The 20,845-nt window shown below is 47.9% G+C and overlaps 1 protein-coding gene across 1 annotated transcript in view; it reads left to right on the top strand.

The window, feature by feature from the left end:
- The window catches only part of CCDC158 (coiled-coil domain containing 158), a 53,467-nt gene that overhangs the window by 27,593 nt on the left and 5,029 nt on the right, over positions 1 to 20,845 (top strand). Inside the window, exons 13-22 of the mRNA XM_056855786.1 lie at positions 672 to 824; positions 3,851 to 3,963; positions 6,450 to 6,608; positions 7,974 to 8,066; positions 9,142 to 9,264; positions 11,172 to 11,335; positions 13,826 to 13,879; positions 16,771 to 16,830; positions 19,353 to 19,420; positions 20,406 to 20,609. Coding sequence (XP_056711764.1) covers positions 672 to 824; positions 3,851 to 3,963; positions 6,450 to 6,608; positions 7,974 to 8,066; positions 9,142 to 9,264; positions 11,172 to 11,335; positions 13,826 to 13,879; positions 16,771 to 16,830; positions 19,353 to 19,420; positions 20,406 to 20,609 — 1,191 coding nt within the window. The remainder of the gene's footprint in view (positions 1 to 671; positions 825 to 3,850; positions 3,964 to 6,449; positions 6,609 to 7,973; positions 8,067 to 9,141; positions 9,265 to 11,171; positions 11,336 to 13,825; positions 13,880 to 16,770; positions 16,831 to 19,352; positions 19,421 to 20,405; positions 20,610 to 20,845) is intronic.

The following is a 20,845-nucleotide window of genomic DNA, read 5'->3' as shown; positions in this document are numbered from 1 at the left end:
ACTTAAAGAGAGCAACCTCATCTTCTCCAGACAAACATTCCCAAGTCCCTCAGCCTTTCCTCGTAGGGCTTGGTCTCCAGGCCCCTGATCATATTCATCATTCTCCTCTGCACCTGCTCCATTCCATCCACAACCTTTTTGAAGTCGGGTCTTTTAGAACTAATGCCGTGGAGTCTACCTTCCAGAGCGGCCCTTTTCTCCAGGTGAATGATTTCTGTCGCTTCGAGATCAGTTGTAATCTCAGGAGATCTCCATCCACTACCTGGAGTTGGCAACCTTGTCTGCCTTACTCTCGTTACTACCCTGTCTTACTTTTCTGCTTCTGACCCTCTGGATACCGCTTCCTCCCCAACTGGGTAGGGTTGCCGACCTTCAGGTACTAGCTGGAGATCTCCTGCTATTATAGCTGATCTCCAGCTGATAGAGATCAGTTCACCTGGAGAAAATGGCCGCTTTGGCCATTGGACTCCATGGAATTGAAGTCCCTCCCCTCCCGCAAACGCTGCCCTCCTCAAGCTCCGCCCTAAAAACCTCCCGCCAGTGGCGAAGAATGACCTGGCAACACTACGATTGGGCCGTGACAGATGTGTATTGACAGCATGCTGCTTATCCCAAAGGCATGTGTTCGGCCCATGGTAAAAGGGCTTAATACCGTCTCTGACCCCTTGCAGATCAGTCGGATGCTGTAAGGAACGAATACCGAATAAAAAGCGAAGAGCTGGAAGCCACTGTGAGCAAGCTGAAAGTGCAACTCAAATCCGCTCAGATTGAACTAGAGCAAACCAGAACCACCGTAAAGACGATGGAAGGGTCTGATGGCCATGGTAATCACAGAAGCATTATTTCTTTTTGTAGAGGCTGATTTTGTTTGCAAGAGGGGAATGTATATGTTGGTTTCATTGTGTATGTGTGTGTGTGTGTGTTTTTTTTTTACTTCTTTTTTATTCTAATTTTCTCATGGGAACATAGTAAGGATAACCCTGAATTAGACCTGAGCATTCCATATAAAGGCAAAATGTTGCTGGGAATGAAACTCCACATAGCTAAGGATAGTCACAGCCAGTGGTTCCCAAATAGGTCCTTGGGGCCTACCTACACTAGAAATGTTAACAGCTTTAATAGTCCTTTTCTGCTAGAAACTATAATTCTCTTAGGCGGGCTAGAGCTCTTCAGCGGTGAATTCTCAGGTCCAGAATACATCCATGTGTCTTACCCAGTCACATGTAAAGATGAAGGTCTGTTTTTTTACAGAAAATACTGGGACGGGATATCCTTCAATCCATAGTAAAAAAACTCTCAAAATAAGAGGCAGCATGGTGTAGTGGTTAAGAGCGGTGGTTTGGAGCAGTGGACTCTGATCCGGAGAACCGGGTTTGATTCCCCACTCCTCCACATGAGTGGCGGAGGCTAATCTGGTGAACTGGATTTGTTTCCCCACTCCTACCCACGAAGCCAGCTGGATGGCCTTGGGCCAGTCACAGTTCTCTCAGCCCCACCTACCTCACGGGATGTCTGTTGTGGGGAAGGGAAGGTGATTGTAAGCCAGTTTGATTCTTCCTTAAGTGGTAGAGAAAGTCGGCATATCAAAACCAACTCCTTCTAAGTCCAGTGTCTCATTCCCCATCAATGGAAGAGGATATTCCTGTGAAGGATCTTGCAAAATTGCATCATCACAGGCATGCTGGGAGAAGAATCTTTTGGAGTATCAACTTCTACTGAGGCAGATGTATCTCTATTATAATGCCTTGTGAATGACAGGATAGATCACCGAACCTTTCGAGCCTGTGGGCACATTTGGAATTCTGACACGGCACAGTGGGCACAGCAACAAAATGGCTGCCGCAGAATGACTGCTGCAGGAGGCGGAGCCAGCCATAAAACGATTGCCACGGCTTACCTGGCCCTGCCCACTTCTTAAAAACACTTGGCGGGCACCAGAAAAGGTGTCGGCAGGCTCCATGGCACCCACGGGCACCACGTTGGGGGTCCCCTACAGATGTCTTTGCAAAAGGCAGATGAAGTAACCATCCCTCCGGGTTACCAAACAAGACTCTGAATAGTTTGGGGGCACATTGACATCCTTTCTCCAGCATCTTTCCATAATCAGAAGTAGAACAAATCACAAGTGAAAATTAAGCAAATATTATTTCTTTCGTTATTTCCTCACATTTATATCCCACCCTCATTCCCAGCAAGCTGGGCTCAGAGCGTGTCACAACATTCAATATAAAACCTAGATTAAAACATATTTAAAATCAACTTCCCAACAACAAATAAAACAAGATGGAAACAGCAAAATCCCACCGTGTACAATTGCAGATCTCCAGTGTGTTACCTGCTTCACTTCCATAATTTATTCAGGCTGAGAATGAAGGATGTAGGAAAGGGGACTCAGTAGCAGAGGGCTCTTGACTGGCAGGGCTGGGAAAGGTCTCTGTCCTGGACCTTGGAGAGCCATGGCCAGTCAAAGGAGAGAATACTGGGCTACATGGACCAGTGGTCTAACTCAATAAAAGGCAGCTTCATGCGTTACCAATTCCTCCTGGCACTAAATTTTAATTGCTATTTTTAATAGGTTGCTGTATTTTTAGTAATGCCCAGCAATCTACTTTGCCTCTTAGATAGAAAAAGTTGATTTTAAAAGACTTACATTAATATTTTAAAGAAAGATTATGCGTGATCCTGACATTGGCCTTAGGGTAAGGCCAGATCTTGCCACATTTAGTATCTAAGGATGGAACTGTCAAAAATGCGGGTGTTCTAAGTAGAATCCATGCCAGGTATGGCAAGTCGCATTTCTTGTCTGCATCTTTTCTGTTAGCTCACTAGATAGATGCATTTATCCATAGATGCAAAATGGTTGCCTGAGTCCCATCGTTAGGAAGGGGAAACAGCAAAATCCCATCTTGTGCAATCACAGATCTCCAGTGGGTTACCTGCAAAGTTTCACAGGGTAGCTGTATAGGACTGCAGTACATAAGGAAGGCCATGCTGGATCAGACCAAGGCCCATAAGGTCCAGCAGCCTGTTCACTCAGTGGCCAACCAGGTGCCTCTAGGTAGGTAAAGGTCCCCTGTGCAAGCACCGGGTCATTCCTGACCCATGGGGTGACGTCACATCCTGACGTTTCCAAGGCAAACTTTGTTTTGCGGGGTGGTTTGCCATTGCCTTCCCCAGTCATCTTCCCTTTACCCCCAGCAAGCTGGGTACTCATTTCACCGACCTCGGAAGGATGGAAGGCTGAGTCAACCTTGAGCTGGCTACCTGAAACCGACTTCCGTCGGGATCGAACTCAGGTCGTGAGCAGAGCTTTTGACTGCAGTACTGCAGCTTAACACTCTGCGCCACGGGGCTCCTAGGTGCCTCTAGGAAGCCCACAAACAAGATGATCGCAGTAGCATTATCCTGCCTGTGTTCCACAGCACCTAAGATAATAGGCATGCTCCTCTGATCCTGGAGAGAATAGGTGTGCATCATGACTAGTATCCATTTTTACTAATAGCCATGGATAGCCCTCTCCTCCATGAACATGTCCACTCCCTCTTCAAGCCTTCCAAGTTGGCAGCTCTCACCACATCCTGGGGCAGGGAGTTCCACAATTGAAGTAGAACAGCTAGATGCGAGTCTAGCAGCGCCTTAGAGACCTGCAAGATTTTCGGGGTATGAGCTTTCAAGAGTCAGGTTCCCTTCATCAGATATGCTTTGACTCTCCAAAAACTCATAGCCTGGAAATCTTGTTGGTCTCTGAGGTGCTACCGGGTTCAAATCGAGCCGTTCCCTGCAAAGTGTTTCTAAAGACCTCATGAAAGCGAGATGCCACTAACGCATTGGGAATCGTGTCTTTTCACAGCCATGAAGGTTGCCATGGGGATGCAGAAGCAAATCACAGCCAAGCGAGGACAGATAGACGCTTTGCAGAGCAAGATCAAGTTCTTGGAGGAGGCCATGACCAATGCGACCAAGGTCAAAATGGCTTTAAATGCTTATTTCAGGTTGATTCCCCATGGAGATTTTGCTCTAGTTTGGATGCCAAACTGGGCGTGTTGTTGTTTTTAGCATATACATGATGTGTTTGTGTGTTAAGTGCCATCAAGTCGCTTCCAACTCATGGCGACCCTATGAATGAAAGTCCTCCAAAATGTCCTAACTTTGACAGCCTGGCTCAGATCTTGCAAATTGAGGGTCGTGGCTTCCTTTATAGCAGGGGTGGGGAACGTCAGGCCCAGGGGCCGTATAAGGCCCGCGAAATCATTTGATCTGGCCCTCCATGGGTCCTGGCTTATCTCTAGCTCAGAAGGATACTGCCCTGCCTGAATCTCTTGGGTCCAGCTGGGGACAGCAGAGCTCAAAAGCAAGTCGCTCTACGTGGCAGACACTTCGAGCCATCTCCGGTCGTGCCTCTTGGCTAAATGTTTGACCAAATATAGCAGGCTAATTTTTAAGTTGATAATTTTGTATGGCCCGTGAATGATGTCATAAATATCCAAATGGCCCTTGGCAGAAAAAAGGTTCCCCACCCCTGCTTTATAGAGTCCATCCATCTCTTGTTGGGTCTTCCTCTTTTCCTGCTGCCTTCAACTTTTTCTATCATGATTGTCTTCTCCAGTGACTCTTGTCTTCTCATAATGTGACCAAAATACGATAGCCTCAGTTTAGTCATTTTAGCTTCTAGGGTCAGTTCAGGCTTGATTTGATCTATAACCCACGGATTTGTTTTTCTGGCGGTCCATGGTATCTGTAACACTCTCCTCCGACACCGCATTTCAAAGGAGTCTACTTTCTTCCTATCAGCTTTCTTCAATGTCCAGCTTTCACACCCATACATAGTAATAGGGAATATGATGGCATGAATTAACGTAAACTTGGTGGCCAGTGACACATCCTTACACTTCAGAATCTTTTCTAGCTCCTTCATGGCTGCCCTTCCCAGTCTCAATCTCCTTCTGATTTCTTGGCTGCAGTCTCCCTTTCGGTTGATGATGGAGCCGAGGAATAGAAAGTCTTCAACAATTTCAGTTTCCTCATTGTCATCCTTAAAGTTGTGTAATTCTCCTGTAGTTGTTACTTTTGTTTTCTTTGTACGTGATATCATCCCCTAATTGTCTGCTCTCCATGTTTTCCCCTGCTTTGCTTCAGTCTTTCCAAAGTTAGTTTGATACGACGTTTTGGGAAAGATTGCAGTAAGTTTGTTCACACACCACGTGGACGGGAAAGTGTGCATTTTTGAAGGCCACCGTCCCTCCCCTCCCCTGGTGTTTTATGTTTTGTACATATTTTAACTCTGTTTTGTATATATTCTATCTTTGTTTTTAATTGTTTTAATGATGTGCCTTTTGAGGGGGGGCTGATTGTAATGGTTTTAAAATGTGTACGTTTTAAATGGTTAGTGTGGAGCCGGCATGGTGTAGGGTTTAAGAGCGGTAGTTTGGAGCGGTGGACTCTGATCCGGAGAACCGGGTTTGATTCCCCACTCGTCCACATGAAGCCAGCTGGGTGACCTTGGGCTAGTCACAGCTCTCTCAGTCCCACCTACCTCACAGGGTATCTGTTGTGGGAGGGGAAGGGAAGGTGATTGTAAGCTGGTTTGATTCTTCCTTAAGTGGTAGAGAAAGTCGGCATATGAAAACCAACTCTTCTTCTTAAGTCCTAATTGACCCAGATGGCCCAGGCTAGCCTGATCTCGTCAGATCTCAGAAGCTAAGCGGGGTTGGCCCTGGCTAGTATTAGTACTTGGATGGGAGACCACCAAGGAATACCAGGGTTGCTACGCAGAGGAAGGCATGGCAAACCAACTGTGTTAGTCTCTTGCCTTGTAAACCCTACAGTGTTGCCATAAATTGGCTGCAACTTGACGGCATTTTACACACACACAATAGAATGGCAGAGGCAGAAGAAAGATTGTTTGTGTAAATCCTGCTATTGCAACTGATCTCCAGCTGATAGAGATCAGTTCACCTGGAGAAAATGGCCACTTTGGCAATTGGACTCTATGGCATTGAAGTCCCTCCCCTCCCCAAACCCCGCCCTCCTCAGACTCTGCCCCAAAAACCTCCTGCCAGTTGTGAAGAGGGACCTGGCAACCCTAGTTTTGGATGCATTTCAGCTGTTTTTTTAAATCATTTTAATTATATGTGCTTGGTTTTGTTGTTTTTTTATTTTTAAAGGTTTTAAAATGTGATTTTTATCATGCATGTTTTAAACGGTTAGTCGCCTCGGCAGCTCTCATAAGGGCAGAAAGGGGGGGGCACAAATTCTGTAAATAAATAAGTAAAAGCAAGTTCTGTGGACCTCCAGAAAAGTCTCTCAGACTGGTATTACCTTGACTCGCCGGTCGAATCGCGTCTTTTCTCTTGGGAGACCGGGTCATCCCCCAAAGTTGTCTTTTGCTGAAGTTCTTCAGAAATCATCTACTGATTCCCATTCTGTGCATTCCACCTCCATCTGTGTAGGAGAAACATTACCTGAAAGAAGAGAGGAACAAGTTGAGCCAGGAGCTGAGCTCGGTGGCTTCTTTAAACAACAAAATGATGGGGGAGCTGGAGATTCTGCGGTCCCAAGACAAACGGATGAAAGAGAAACTGGCTACCATGGAGGCAGCCCTTGAAAAGGTAGCTTTTCCGTCTTGCCTTTCTGTTTCTTTCCAGGGTTGGCCTTATCCTTAGACAAGTGGTTTCCGCATGGGGAGGGGCTTGAGTGGTGAGAGCCAGTGTGGTGGTGTGGTTAAGAGTGGTGGTTTGGAGCTGTGGACTCTGATCTGGAGAACCGGGTTTGATTCCCCACTCCTCCACAGGAGCAGCAGAGGCTAATCTGGTGAACCAGGTTAGTATCCCCGCTCCTCCACATGAAGCCAGCTAGTCACACTCTCTCAGCCCCACCTAACTCACAGGGTGTCTGTTGTGGAGAGGGGAAGGGGATTGTAAGCCAGTTTGATTCTTCCTTAAGTGGTAGAGAAAGTCGGCATATAAGAACCAACTCTTCATCTTCTTCAGTTGATGGGGCAGTCAAGAGTGTCTCTCCCCGTGGTCCTTGTTCCTGGGCAGGAACATACAGGAGAAGACAGTCTCCTGGTCTCAAGCCTTCAAAGGTCAAAACCAACATCTTGAATTGGGCTTGGAAGAAGATTAAAAGCCAGTGTAATTGCTGTTAAGATTGGGGTCACATGATTCCAATAACTGACCCCGACCAGCAGTCTAGCCGCAGCATTCTGCGCTAACTGCAGTCTCTGAACACTCTTCAAGGGAAGCTCCAAGAAGAGCGCATTGCAGTAGTCCAGTCTAGGTGTAATTAGGGCATCGATCACTATGGCTCGATCAGATTGAGCCAGGAAACGGGCGCAGCTGGCGTACCAGCTGGAGCTGGGCAAAAGGACTCCAAACCACTGCAGCCACCTGGTTTTCTAAGGTGATTGGTGTGTCAAGCTGCACTCCTAAGATGAGAACCTGGCTTATTTATGTATTTATTTATCGAATTTGTAGCCCTTCCTCCCCAGCAAGCCGGGTCAGGACGCATAACATCGGTTAAAATCATACAATAATAATTGGTAACAATAAAATTGACAATACAATACCTAAAACCTCCAAAACAACAAGAGGGCGCTTGAAATCCCAATTGTACTGTGAGAGCCACCCCTTCAAGTTCATGATGAGAAGGGGGGAAGTGTAGGGAGGCCAGTAAAAATGACACCCGCAGCTGTCCTCAGTTGCAGGCCTGGTGGAAAAGCTCTGTCTTACAGGCGCTTTTTTCAAGAGGACTACTGGTATAACTCCACCCACGACAGAAGATAATCTCAAGTCCCTGGTCTGCTTTTCTGCTTACCCAGAGCACCTCTGTCTTGCCAGGATTAAATTTCATAGGTTTCCCAAAAGTTTTTTTTCCTTTTACCCCGAAACTCCACGTCTCCAAAATATTGCTGCTGCAACCTAAAAGTTCTGTTGTAAAGGATAATCGTCTCTGACGTTCTTCCTTCCTTCCAGGCGTCTATGCAGTTTGCAGAGTGTCAGTGCATCATGCAGCGGCAGGAGCAGGAAGTGATGCGCTACAAACTTCAGCACGCTTTGGACGTAAAAGTAGGTCTTCTGCTCCACTGAAGGGCACCAGAAGCACCCAAAGGTGCTCTTACGACTGGACCTTTTTTCCAAATGTACTTCAATCTGATTTTGTTACATATCCACAACTTTTCAACCATGGTTTCATCCACATCTTTCAACCACACCCATAACCATGGGTTATATCTCAGTCCTTTCCTTTTGGTCCATACTCTTACAATTAAACCAATTAAAATCTCTCTCTCTCATGCAAACCCACATGTAAAAGAGCACCGGTGTGGAGTAGTAGTTAAAGTACTGGGCTAGGTTTGAATCCCCGCTCTGCCATGGAAGCTTGCTGAGTGACCTTGGGCCAGTCACACACTCTCAGCCTAACCCACTTCACAGGGTTGTTGTGAGGATGAAATAGAGGAGAGGAAAATGATGTAAGCCGCTTTGGGTCGCCATTGGAGAGCAAGGCAAGATATAAATAAAATAAATATTTAAATTATGGCTTGCATCAGCAAGGTGTAGTGGTTAAGACTGGTGGTTTGGAATGGTGGACTCTGACCTGGAGAACTGGGTTTGATTCCTTGCTCCTCCACAGATTAGCGGAGGCTAATCTGGTGAACCGGGTTGGTTTCCCCACTCCTCCACATGAAGCTAGCTGGGTGACCTTGGGCTAGTCACAGCTCTCTCAGCCCCACCTACCTCCCAGGGTGTCTGTTGTGGGGAAGGGAAGGTGCTTGTAAGCCGGTTTGATTCTCCCTTAAGTGGCAGAGAAAGTCGGCATATAAAAACCAATTCTTCTTCTAAATTATGGTTGATCATCATTTTCTGTTCTTTCTAGGGAACTCAAAGTAACACACGTATGTTCCTCCCCTTTTATCCTCACAGCACCCCTAGGAGTAACCCTTGGCAACTATCGCATGCCAATTACGGCAGTGATCCCAGCAAAACTATGTTAGAAAGCACTAAGGTTTCTATCTACAAGAAATTATTGATACCGTGTCTCCGTGGCTACCACCTATTAAAGACTTTTGCTGGAACCTCAGCCTTTTTTTTTATTTTTTTAAGAGAGATTTTCTTCCTGTGACTCAATTTCCTTCTTCCACAGGAGCTGCAGGGGCCTGGCTATACCATGTCCTCCTCTTCCATGAAGACGCGCCATCCAGTTCTGCCTCACTCCCACCCACCCAGCGCTCCGTCCTCCCAAGCCTTTGCCGGCCACATGACTCTTGTAAGTATCTCTCCTAGGGTTGCCAGGTCCCTCTTCGTCACCTGCGGGAGGTTTTTGGGGAGGAGCCTGAGGAGGGTGGAGGGATGAGAGGGACTTGCATGCTGTAGAGTCCAGTTGCCAAAGCGGCCATTTTCTCCAGGGGAACTGATCTTGATAGCTGGAGATCATTTGTAATAGCGGGAGATCTCCAGCTAGCACCTGGAGGTTGGCAACTTGTTCAATATTGTTTGTGGTATATTGTAAATTAAAATGATGAATCATATACTGTACCCTAATTGTAAAGCACACATTGAGATTAAGTAGGACTTTTAGTAATTGGGTTAAGGCCATAGTGCTGTTCATTTTTGACAGTAGCTGGAGGTTGGCAACCCTAATCTTTCTGGAGCTCACCTTGGATCCAGCCAGGGCAATTGGGGCAGTGAAATGCCCTGAGCAGTATAGGTCAAGTACCACCAAGTTGCAGCCAACTTAGGGCTTGCAAAGCAAGAGATGAACAAGGTGCCTTTGCCAGCCTCTGCATAGCAACCCTGGGCTTCCTAGGTGGCCTCCCATCCACGTAGAAGAAGAAGAGTTGGTTTTTATATGCCGACTTTCTCTACCACTTAAGGGAGACTCAAACCGGCTTACAATCACCTTCCCTTCCCCTTCCCACAACAGACACCCTGTGAGGTAGGTGGGGCTGAGAGAGCTCTAAGAGAGCTGTGACTAGCCCAAGGTCACCCAGCTGGCTTCATGTGGAGGAGTGGGGAAACCAACCCAGTTCGCCAGATTAGCCTCTGCCGCTCATGTGGAGGAGTGGGGGATCAAACCCGGTTCTCCAGATCAGAGTCCACCACTCTTAACCACCACACCACGCTGGTACAGGTTAAGTATCCCTTATCCGGACATCCGATACCCGGACTGATCCAAAAACTGAAAATTTTGAGCCGGCATGCAGGCATTACTGACAGGCCCTGACCAGCGCCATTGATGGTTCAATGTACACAGAATTATTAAAAATATTGTTTAAAATTACATTCAGGCTTTGTTTATAAAGTATATATAAAACATAAATGAATTTCGGTGGACTTGGATGCCATCCCCAAGATATCTCATCATGTATATGCAAAAATTCCAAAACATTCCAAAATACAGAAAGATCCAAAATGCGGACCACTACTGGTCCCAAGCAGTCCGAATTAGGGATACTCAACCCGTAGTAACCAGGGCCGACCTCGCTTCGCTTCTGAGACGTGATGAGTTTGTGCTAGCCTGTTAGTCAGTTCATGTTCTGAATTTAGCTATCATGAGTGTATGTTTATTGTATTACTAGCGTGTGGGTGCATGCTAGCTAATTGATTCAAGGAATAAAGCAATTACAAAAAAAAATGACCCAAGGTTGCAGCCCTGTGAACGCTTCCACATTTGTGAGGCTGTTTTCCATTTCTCCGCATGGTCCATTGGGGGGGGGGCATGGCTCAGTGGAAGAGCCTCTGCTTGGTATACAGAAGGTCCCAGGTTCTATCCCCGGCATCCCCAGTTAAAGGGACTAGGCAAGTAGGTAACGTGAAAGACCTCTGCCTGAGACACTGGAGAGCCAGTGCCAGCTGGGGCAGAAAATACTGACTTCCATAGACCAAGGTTCTGATTCAGTATAAGGCAGCTTCATGTGTTCGTTGGCAAGAGTAATGTGCTTCCTTTAATTCTCAGCAGAATTCTTGTGTGGAAGGGATCCAAAATGTGTGTTCTTAACTCAGCCACATAAGCATTCTCACCAGTTGGTTCTGTTTCCGGATGCCTTCCAGAAAACAATATGAAGCCAACCAATGCTGGGGGGGATAATAAAACTCTTTGGGGACGCATTTCAAAGTGGTCATGGAAAGGCAAACCCATCTGCCTTTACTGTTAAAATTTGTGTTTCCACCCAGATGTTGTCCAGGGACAACTCGGTGAAGGAGGACCCGTTGCACGATTTAAAGCACCTCCTCCAAGAATTGCGGAGTACAATCGACGAAATCCCCGCTGCGATACTCCCCGGGAGAGAAAGCGACAGCGAGAGCGACTCGCAGATGGAAACCGCGAGCAATACTCTGTAAGGGTGTGCTAAGGATTGGGGGGATATGTATTAATTTATTCAGCAAAGTTGCGCAGTTATAGAGGCATGGTATCATGTGCAGTAAACAGATATACGTGCAGTAAATAGGGGGAGGTAATTGTGAATTTCCTGCATTGTGCAGGGGGTGGACTAGATGACCCTGGTGGTCACTTCCAACTCTGTGATTTTATGATTCCAAGGGAGTATATTACAAAAAGGTAAGACTTACATTTATAGATTCAGTTCACATCCGTGCTGCAGTCGAAGGGAAAGAGAGAAGCCTAATCTAAAGGATACTGTTCCCTATCACAAGCAGCCAGCTAATCTGGCTGCATGTGTGTGCCATTAAAATGGCACGGCTTCTGCAGGAGAGACCTGTAGATACGTCTTGCTCCTTGCAGGTCCACCAGGAGAGAGAGAGAGAGAGAGAGAGAGCACAGAGGGGCACAGGAAGGGAAGGAGGGTATTTTATGCATGGCTGTTTCCCTCGCAGTCACCTCTCTGACGATTTGGGGTCTTTGTTGTGATTATGCATGCCGCTTCCGACTATCAGAGATCCCCTCGCTCTCCCCCTGCATTTCCCCGCGTTTTGAAGGGCCTGTTATCTCGAATTTGAAAACATGGGGAAACGCAGGGGGAGAGCGAGGCGACCTCTGACGCTCGAAAACAGCATGCATAATCCAAACAAACACCTGAAGATGTTTTAAGTGACCCGTTTTAGAGATGAACAATTCAGCGGCAAAGAGGCTCTGCTGCTGCTTTATATAAAGCTCAATAAAAACAGGACTACGGTGGTTGCTAAAGTGCCCCGGAACTCCTGCTTTGTGTTGCTACTGATACAGTGCCGGGCAAGGATTGCTGTCTCTGATTGGCTGATCCAATACAAATCCCCCCTTACCCTTGTACGTGGGTACTCTGCAGAATAGTTTTGGCCCCACAACACAATGGAGAGGCACATGGGGCAGAACTGGAAAGGGGAGGGCTGCAGCCAAAGATTCAGGGGGTTATTTCAGAGCCATGTGTGAGCCTTTCTCACCTTCGTACCTCCCAGCCAGGCACATTTTTCCTTCCCGCCTGTGATCTCTGCCAGTTCTACTTGCCTTTTCTGTTGGCCTTTTCCTTTTAATCCTCAGAACCAATCTCCCCCCACCCCAGGGCCTGTTCCAGGTTTTGGGGGGCTCTGGGCAGACAGACATCTGCGTCCCCCCCCACCTGCTCGTGCATCCTTCTTCCACTTGCAAGCCCTCCCGCCGCCCATGCTCAGTTGCCCGCACCACCTGCACACCTTTTCCTCAACAGTGCTGGCCAGTGGCTGCAGCTGGGAGTGCAGCTGCTGTTGCCCCTAGAGTGTCACCACCCACATGCCCTTCCTCAACGACACTGGGGAGTTGGCAGCATGGGCACTTATGGGTGACAGGGGAGGTATGTCAGTGGGGTCAGTGGCAGTGGGCCCCACCAGAGGTTCTGGGCCCTGGCAGCTGCCCCACTTCAGGGCATGCTGACGCCAGCCCGGCCTTCCACTAATCCACAGCATGGTGTATTGGTGAAGAAGAGTTGGTTTTTATATGCCGACTTTCTCTACCACTTAAGGAAGAATCAGACTGGCTTATAATCACCTTCCCTTCCCCTCCCCACAACAGACACCCTGGGACGTAGGTGGGGCTAAGAGAGCTGTGACTAGCCCAAGGTCACCCAGCTGGCTTTATGTGGAGGGGTGGGGAAACCAACCCAGTTCACCAGATTAGCCTCCGCCGCTCATGTGGAGGTAGTGGGGAATCAAACCCAGTTCATGAGATCAGAGTCCACCACTCCAAACCACCAGTCTTAACCACTACACCATGCTACAGTGGACTCTGATCTGGAGAACCGGGTTGGTTCCCCACTTCTACACATGAAGCCTGCTGGGTGACCTTAGGCTACTCACAGTTCTCTCTGAACTCTCTCAGCCCCACCTACTTCACAAGTGTCTGTTGTGGGGAGAGGAAGGAGATTATAAGCCACATTGAAACGCCTTAAAAAGGTAGAGAAAGTCGGCACATAAAAACCAACTTTTCTTCTTCTCTTTCCCTAGATTATCTGCTTCCCTTGCCCTGGTACCTTTATAGGCCTCTGTCTGTTCCTTTCCTAGGCACCACATTTTGCTACTTTAAATTCTTTAGGCCTTGCTTGGTCCCTGATCCTCTCAACGCTCAGCATCCAAACCGATCACAACCAGAGAGAAAGAGATCCATAGAGCCGACAGCAGCTAGAGATTCCCATCCATAACACTAGAGCCATTCAGCCAGTCACCGGTGGAGATTAGACCACCGCCACCAAAATCCCTGGGCACTTTCCATTACAGTTAGGTACCTTTACTAGGTGAAAACTCAGTATTTTTTTACTTGTTTTCTAATGGTTTGTTTTAAAACTCCCATCGCTTTTCGGGGCGGGTCCAGCTGGGAATGTAAAAAAACCACAGTATGATTATTCACTTCTTTTTTTGCTCAGAGACTTTACCAGCAAGGAATGTATTAGGAAAAGACCAGATGACTCTTACAGCAGGTGAGAAAAATTCTACTAGGCACTGGTAATTTTTTTTGACAGTCATAAACTCTGGGATGCAGCTGGGTTTAAGGGCAATGAGATGTGTTGCTCACACTTCTAGTGCTGTATATATTTTATCTACAAATTATTTGAGTTTTGCAATCACCCATTCAGTGTTGTTCTGATGTTGGCCAGCAGATGGCCCGTGGGTCTATACAGTCCCTGTAAAAATAAGTCCTTTCCCTTCCCTGTGTATAAAAGAGTTTTTCACCCTCCCTCCAACATCGCAGGGATCCCTCCCAACACAAAAGGAGGGTCTACCTTGTCCCCAGGGGCAGTTGTGCATCCTTGGGTGAAAACGCATGGGAGGTTTTGCCTTGGATTTGCTGCTCTCTAGATGCTCATTTTCCCCATCTGAATTCTCAAAACTTTGCATGGGGGTTTATTTTTGAGTTTTGAGAATTTGGCTGGGGAAAGTGTGCATTTCGAGAACAGCAAATCGAAGGCAAAACCTCCCATGTGTTTTTGCCCCTTCTGTCAGCCCTGGGCAGCTCAGGTCCTTGAGTAAGTGAGGGCCAAACAACACAATATTTTCCCTAATTAGTGGGGTTGCCAGCCTCCAGGTGGGGCCTGGAGATCTCCCAGTATTAAGCCAGCATGGTGTAGGGGTTAAAAGGAGCAGACTCTAATTTAGTGAACAGGGTTGGTTTCCCCACTCCTCCACCTGCAGCCTGCTGGGTGACCTTGGGCTAGTCACAGTTTTCTCTGACCTCTCTCAGCCCCACCTACCTCACAGGGTGTCTCTTGTGGGGAGAGGAAGGGAATGAGATTGTAAGCCACTTTGAGACTCCCTAGAGAAAATCGGGGAATTCTCGTCCTCCTCCTCCTCTTCTTTGTAGTGTAGTGGTTAAGAGCAATGGTTTGGAATGGTGGAGTCTGACCTGGAGAAGCGGGTATTTCAGAGAGTTTAGTTATTTAATTCATTTGTACCCTGCCTCTCCCCAACGGGGACCAAAGCAGCTTACATGCCAGCATGGTGTAGTGGTTAAGAGTGGTGGTTTGGAGCGGTGGACTCTGATCTGGAGAACCAGGTTTGATTCCCCACTCCTCCCCATGAGCTAATCTGGTGAACCGGGTTGGTTTCCCACCCCTCCACATGAAGCCAACTGGGTGACCTTGGGCTAGTCACAGCTCTCTTAGAGCTCTCTTAGACCCACCTACCTCACCGGGTGTGTCTGTTGTGGGGAGGGGAAGGGAAGGTGTTTGTAAGCCGGTTTGATTCACCCTTAAGCGGTAGAGAAAGTCGGCATATAAAAGCCAACTCCTCCTCCTCCTCTTCTTCTTCTCATCTCATTTCCAGACAACAGAGATCAGATACCCTGGAGAATATGGCAGCTTTGGAGGGTGGACTCTATGGCATTATACCCTGCTAAAGTTCCTCCCCAAATCTAGCCCTCCCCATGCTCCAACCCCCCAAATCTCCAGGTATTTCACAACCCAGAGCTGGCAACCCTACTAATGAGTCAGGTCTATGTTCCTGGACCCAGCTGGCTTTTCCCACAGCCACACAGTAACTGTGGGAAATTGTGCCCCTGGTGACCCAGTTTTGTTCTTGACTTCACCATGGGGAGGGGGGAGGGGGGCTCCTGTCTCCCTTGTGCCTTTTTCCTGAGCTGAAACAGCCCTGCTGGGGAGTTATTTGCATAACTTTGGAGCTGCACATGGAGTATTCCATGCTTCAAAACGCACAGCTCCAAAATTATGCAAGTAACTCTCCAGCTGGGCCATTTCAGCTCAGGAAAATTGGTGCCCGGGGAGGCAGCAGCCTCTTCTCCCTCCGCAAGGAGAAATCCTATTTTTTAGTCTGGCCCTGATAGTGCAGTCTTATGCAGAGTTCCTCCAATCTACTCCCACTGAGCATAGATTGGACAAAGACTGGATTATTTCCATGTGGGATTCCCACTGTGACTCACATAAGGAAGCGCTCCTTGTCCGGGCAGAAAACAATACCTATGTCCAGCAGCGCCCCCAGCATGGTGTAGTGGTTAGGAGCGGCGGACTCTGATCTGGAGAACCAGGTTGGTTTCCCCACTCCTCTACATGAAGCCTGTTGGGTGACCTTGGGCCAGTCACAGTTCTCTCCGAACTCTCTCAGCCCCACCTACCTCACAAGGTGTCTGTTGTGGGGAGAGGAGGGGAAGGAGATTGTAAGCTGGTTTGATTCTCCTTAAAAAGGTAGAGAAAGTCGGCATATAAAAACCAATCTTCTTCCATTACTACTGCTACTTCTTCCTGTCAGTGTAGCAATGGAAAGATGCTTCCTTGCGCACCGGATGGCGTTCCTGCTAGGATAGAAGCTATGCCTCCGTGAATGCCCACTTGCAGCATCTTCAGTGGGCAACTAGTTTAGGATGCAGGACTAGAAGAAGAAGAGTTGGTTTTTATATGCCGACTTGCTCTACCACTTAAGGGAGAATCAAACAGACTTACAACCACCTTCCCTTCCCCTCCCCACAACAGACACCCTGGGAGGTAGGTGAGGCTGAGAGAGCTCTAAGAGAGCTGTGACTAGCCCAAGGTCACCCAGCTGGCTTCGTGTGTAGGAGTGGGGAAATAAATCCGTTCACCAAATCAGCATCCGCAACTCATGAGGAGGAGTGGGGAATCAAACCCAGTTCTCCAGATCAAAGTCCACCGCTCCAAACCACCGCTCTGAACCACTACACCATGCAAGAGAGGTATACTTGCAGAGGGCCTCTGGGGCACTGGCCCATTTTACACAGAGGGATGCTGCTCGGATCCACGCAGGGCCCTGCTTTAGGCTTGAGTGCCGCTGCTTCCCCTGTTAGCCTTCCTTGCACATGCCAATTTCCTCAACACTTTCCATGGTAACCTGCCTTTCCGCACAGGGACCTCCCGAGCAGAGATTTGCCTACTGACGTCTCCATGGGGCAAGATACTTTCAGCAGGTGAGAAGTGTGATGCCTGTGTGCAACAGTCTGCAAACCTTGTGAGTTTGTCGCTGCCCTTTAAAAAAAAAAATAACGCACATTTTTAGGAAGGAAAAATGTTCCCCAGAGCATTAAAACATGTCACTACAGGGAAAGCAGAAGCAGCAAAGATCCTTCCCCTTGTGTGTGTCCATCTATCTCTTGTTGGGTCTTCCTCTTTTCCCAAAATCTGGGCCACTGAAAATATTGGATATATTCACAATATTGCTTGTGGAAAACCAAGGCCACAGTTCCAAGAACCCTTTCCTGGGAGTAGCCCTTGTGTGAGTGAGTGTGTGTGTGTGAGAGAGAGAGTGTTAAGTGCCGTCAAGTTGCTTCCGACTCATGGCAACCCTATGAATCAATGTCCTATCTTTGACAGCCTTGCTCAGGTCTTACAAATTGAGGGCTGTGGCTTCCTTTATTGAGTCCATCCATCTCTTGTTGGGTCTTCCTCTTTTCCTGCTGCCCTCAACTTTTCCTAGCATGACTGTCTTTTCTATTGACTTTTGCCTTCTCATAATGTGACCAAAATATGATAGCCTCAGTTTATTCATTTTAGCTTCTAGGGTCAGTTCAGGCTTATTTGATCTATAAACCCACTGATTTGTTTTTTTGGCAGACCACGGTATCCGTAACACTCTCCTCCAACACCACATTTCAAAGGAATCCTTCCCCTTTGTGTAGTATATATTTAACATTTGCTTGAACTTTTTGTACTCTTTAATCAGTTGCCTGTTTTAAAATTGGTAATTTTATATAGCGCCTTTAGGCCCGTTGGTCCTCAAGAGAGTCCTGCCTGCTCCTCTGAAGCCTTCTTTCTTCTTGCCTCACACCAGGCCTTGAAAATCCTATAGTGAGCCCCTGTGATTAGGCCAAATTCCTTCTCTTGTTAGCTTTTACAGGTTGCGGTTGTATGCTGGGGCGCAAAAAAGCGTGAGGAATCTGCCACGTGCAAAACAATCTCATTGCATTCTTACAAACTCCCTTGGGTCATTTATGCATGCCTACTTTCACTCACATGCACCTCTGGCCTGTCTCGGTTGTTTCTTGGAGTTGTGCATGAGTTTTCCGTCCATTAGAGATGACCTCGCAGCCAGCCTTCACAAAACTCAGGACTTCCCATTCCTCTAATAACCCGACTCTTGAATCACCCCTGAGATCAGCCCTGGTGAAATCACCAGGCATAAGCCAAAGAGCTGGACATGGAAGCTTGGGGGAGTGACGTTTCTCTCACAGAACACTACAAAGCAGTGTGTCAAGGGGCAGGGATTCAAATGCTTTCTGCTTCCTCTGAGTTCTTTCTGAGCCGAAAAAAGGATTTTAGAAATGAGGCTTGAGTCCCTCCTCCCCTTCCTTTTAGAGAGCTCAGTTTTTTAAAATGTTTTTTTACACGGCAGTTGAGTTTCCGTGGGGAGGACGGGACTTTTCTCTCACAGTAAGCACTGCAGCCAATTACAAGGTGGCGTTTCAAGGGGCGGGGACTCCAATGCTTCTTGATTCGAGCTTGGAGACTGCTGGTGCATAGATTCCTAATGGGAAAGTGTGGGTCCAGCGAGCAACAAACCTCAGGTAAAACTCCCATGCATAAACGACCTTGGTTGCTCCTTCACTGACTCTTGATCACCTGCCTTGTAGGGTTGGGTTGGATCCAGGTGACCGCAATGAACAGAACAGGCAGCAGCCCTCTGGGATTCTTCGGGATTCTGCTCCCAGGAGTTCATGGACAGTTTTTTTTTTGGGGGGGGGGTCAAAGTGGGAGTCTGCACAGGGAGTGGGAAATCAGCAAAAATCGCACGCCCTTCCACCAGTGGAAAGCTGTCCTGGTAGGGGAGGGGATGTGGCTCAGTGGTTGAGCCTCTGCTTTGCATGCAGAAGGCCCCAGGTTCAATCCCCGGCATCTCCTGTTAAAGGGACTAGGCACGTAGGTGATGTGAAAGACCTCTGCCTGAGACCCTGGAGAGCCGCTGCTGGTCTGAGTAGACAATACTGACTTCGATGGACCAAGGGTCTAATTCAGTATAAGGCAGCTTCATGTCTTCATGCTAGCATAAGTGCTGTTACACTGCCAGAACACCGTTTTTGGCTCTGACCCTCTGAGCATAACCTTGATTAGAGCTTCCTCGGATGAAGGAAAACAGTTTTATTGAAATCTCTGTAGTAATGGGATATCAACAAGTCACTAGAATAAAACAGAGAAGATGCCCACACCCCTTCAGCTGCAGGAACCCTGAAGAATGGCCATGGGCGGACTCATGGCGCCAGCTGACGTGCTCAGTGCTGTTCCGTGGTCTAGCCTGAGCAGAGGTTCCTGCAGCTGAAAACTGCAGTAAAACTCTTTTCCTTCATCGCTGCTGGTGCGCTTGTTGCCCTCAAATCCCTTAGTGGAAAAGAACCTCTTTGCCTCTTGGCAAGACAGGCACCTTATAAAGTGAGTTTCTGGCCGTGCCGCGTGGCTCTTGAACAATAGAATGGCGACTCCCGTTTCTTTCCACACGCAGGGAACCTTTATTGTTGCATACTGCAGACCTTGAGGATCCAGACACTACGCCCCGTTTCCCATCCAGTGGTGAGTTTCCAGTGGTTGCATTAAAGAAGGGATATTTTTTGGCACAGTATCAGTAGGATTGCCAGCTCCGGGTTGGGAAATACCTGGAGATTTTTAGGGTGGAGCCCAAGGAGGACGGGGTTTGGAGAGGGGAGGGACTTATGGTGCCACAGAGTCCAGTTGCCAAAGTGGCCATTTTCTCCAGGAGAACTGATCTCTAACGGCTGGAGATCAGTTGTAATGGCCTTTCTCACCCCAGGAAATTTTTTTTGGGGGGAGGGACTGTGGCTCAGTGGTAGAGCATCTGCTTGGCAGGCAGAAGGTCCCAGGTTCAATCGCCGGCATCTCCAGTTAAAGGGACCAGGCAAGTAAGTGATGTGAAAGACCCCTGCCTGAGACGCTGGAGAGCTGCTGCCGGCCTGAGTAGACAATACTGACTTTGATAAACCAAGGGTCTGATTCAGTATATGGCAGCTTCATGTGTTCATGTGTCTTCAAGATCTCCAGCTAGTACCTGGAGGCTGGCAACAGTAAGTATCAGTATGGGATATATTGCAAAAGCAAAGAAAATTAACTTTGGTCTTTGAAATCACTGTTTGCACAATATTGGCAACATGTGTTCCTCCCTCCCACCCCGCCCATTACCTGTTCTGAGAACTGGATCTTCCTGAAGGATTTCCCACCAGGCTAGCCTGACCTCATTAGGCCTCAGAAGCTATGTAGGGTTGGCCCTGGTTGGTACTTTGATGGGAGACTTCCAAGGAAGTCCAGGGTCTCTATGCAGAGGCAGGCAATGGCGAACCACCTCTGAATGCCTCTTGCCTTGGAAACCCTATGAGGTCGCCATAAGTCAGCTGCGACTTGACGGCATTTTCCGCCGCCACCCCTCAAGAGATTCCCGGGGTTTCCTGGGTGAGGGGAATGATTGCAAATACGCTTTGGAAACCTTGTTAAACGTTCTCGCCTTCAGTTTTTTAATGAACCTTTTTTTATCAAATGCATTCAGTGTCTCATACGATCTTCACTTCCACTCCTCGATATACCACCGCAAAGAGACTGTCTCCGGAGGAGCGGTTCAAAGCGAGGTCCCCGGTGCACACGTTGCTCACTACTCCGCAGGATGACCTCAAGGCAGTTCCCGGTCCCTCTTTGGAACATCGTTCAGCTCTGAAGAAGAGCAGCTCCCCAGAAGCCTCAACTGCCTTTAGAAGTAGGTGTCTTTTTTCCTAGAGGGCTGTTTAGCTTGGAAAGAAGGCGGTTAAGGGGCGCCATGATGGAGGTCTATAAAACTATGCATGGTATGAAGAGGGTGGACAGGGAGAAGCTTTTCTCCCTCTCTCATAATACTAGAACGCAGGGTCATCTGCTGAAGCTGGAGGGCGAGAGATTAAAAACTGTTAAAAGGAAGTATTTCTTCACACAACGCATAGTTAAATTGTGGAACTC

Source organism: Euleptes europaea, chromosome 9 (assembly GCF_029931775.1).
Source record: "Euleptes europaea isolate rEulEur1 chromosome 9, rEulEur1.hap1, whole genome shotgun sequence".
NCBI classification, from domain to species: domain Eukaryota; kingdom Metazoa; phylum Chordata; class Lepidosauria; order Squamata; family Sphaerodactylidae; genus Euleptes; species Euleptes europaea.
This window is presented reverse-complemented; position numbering and strand designations above follow the sequence as displayed.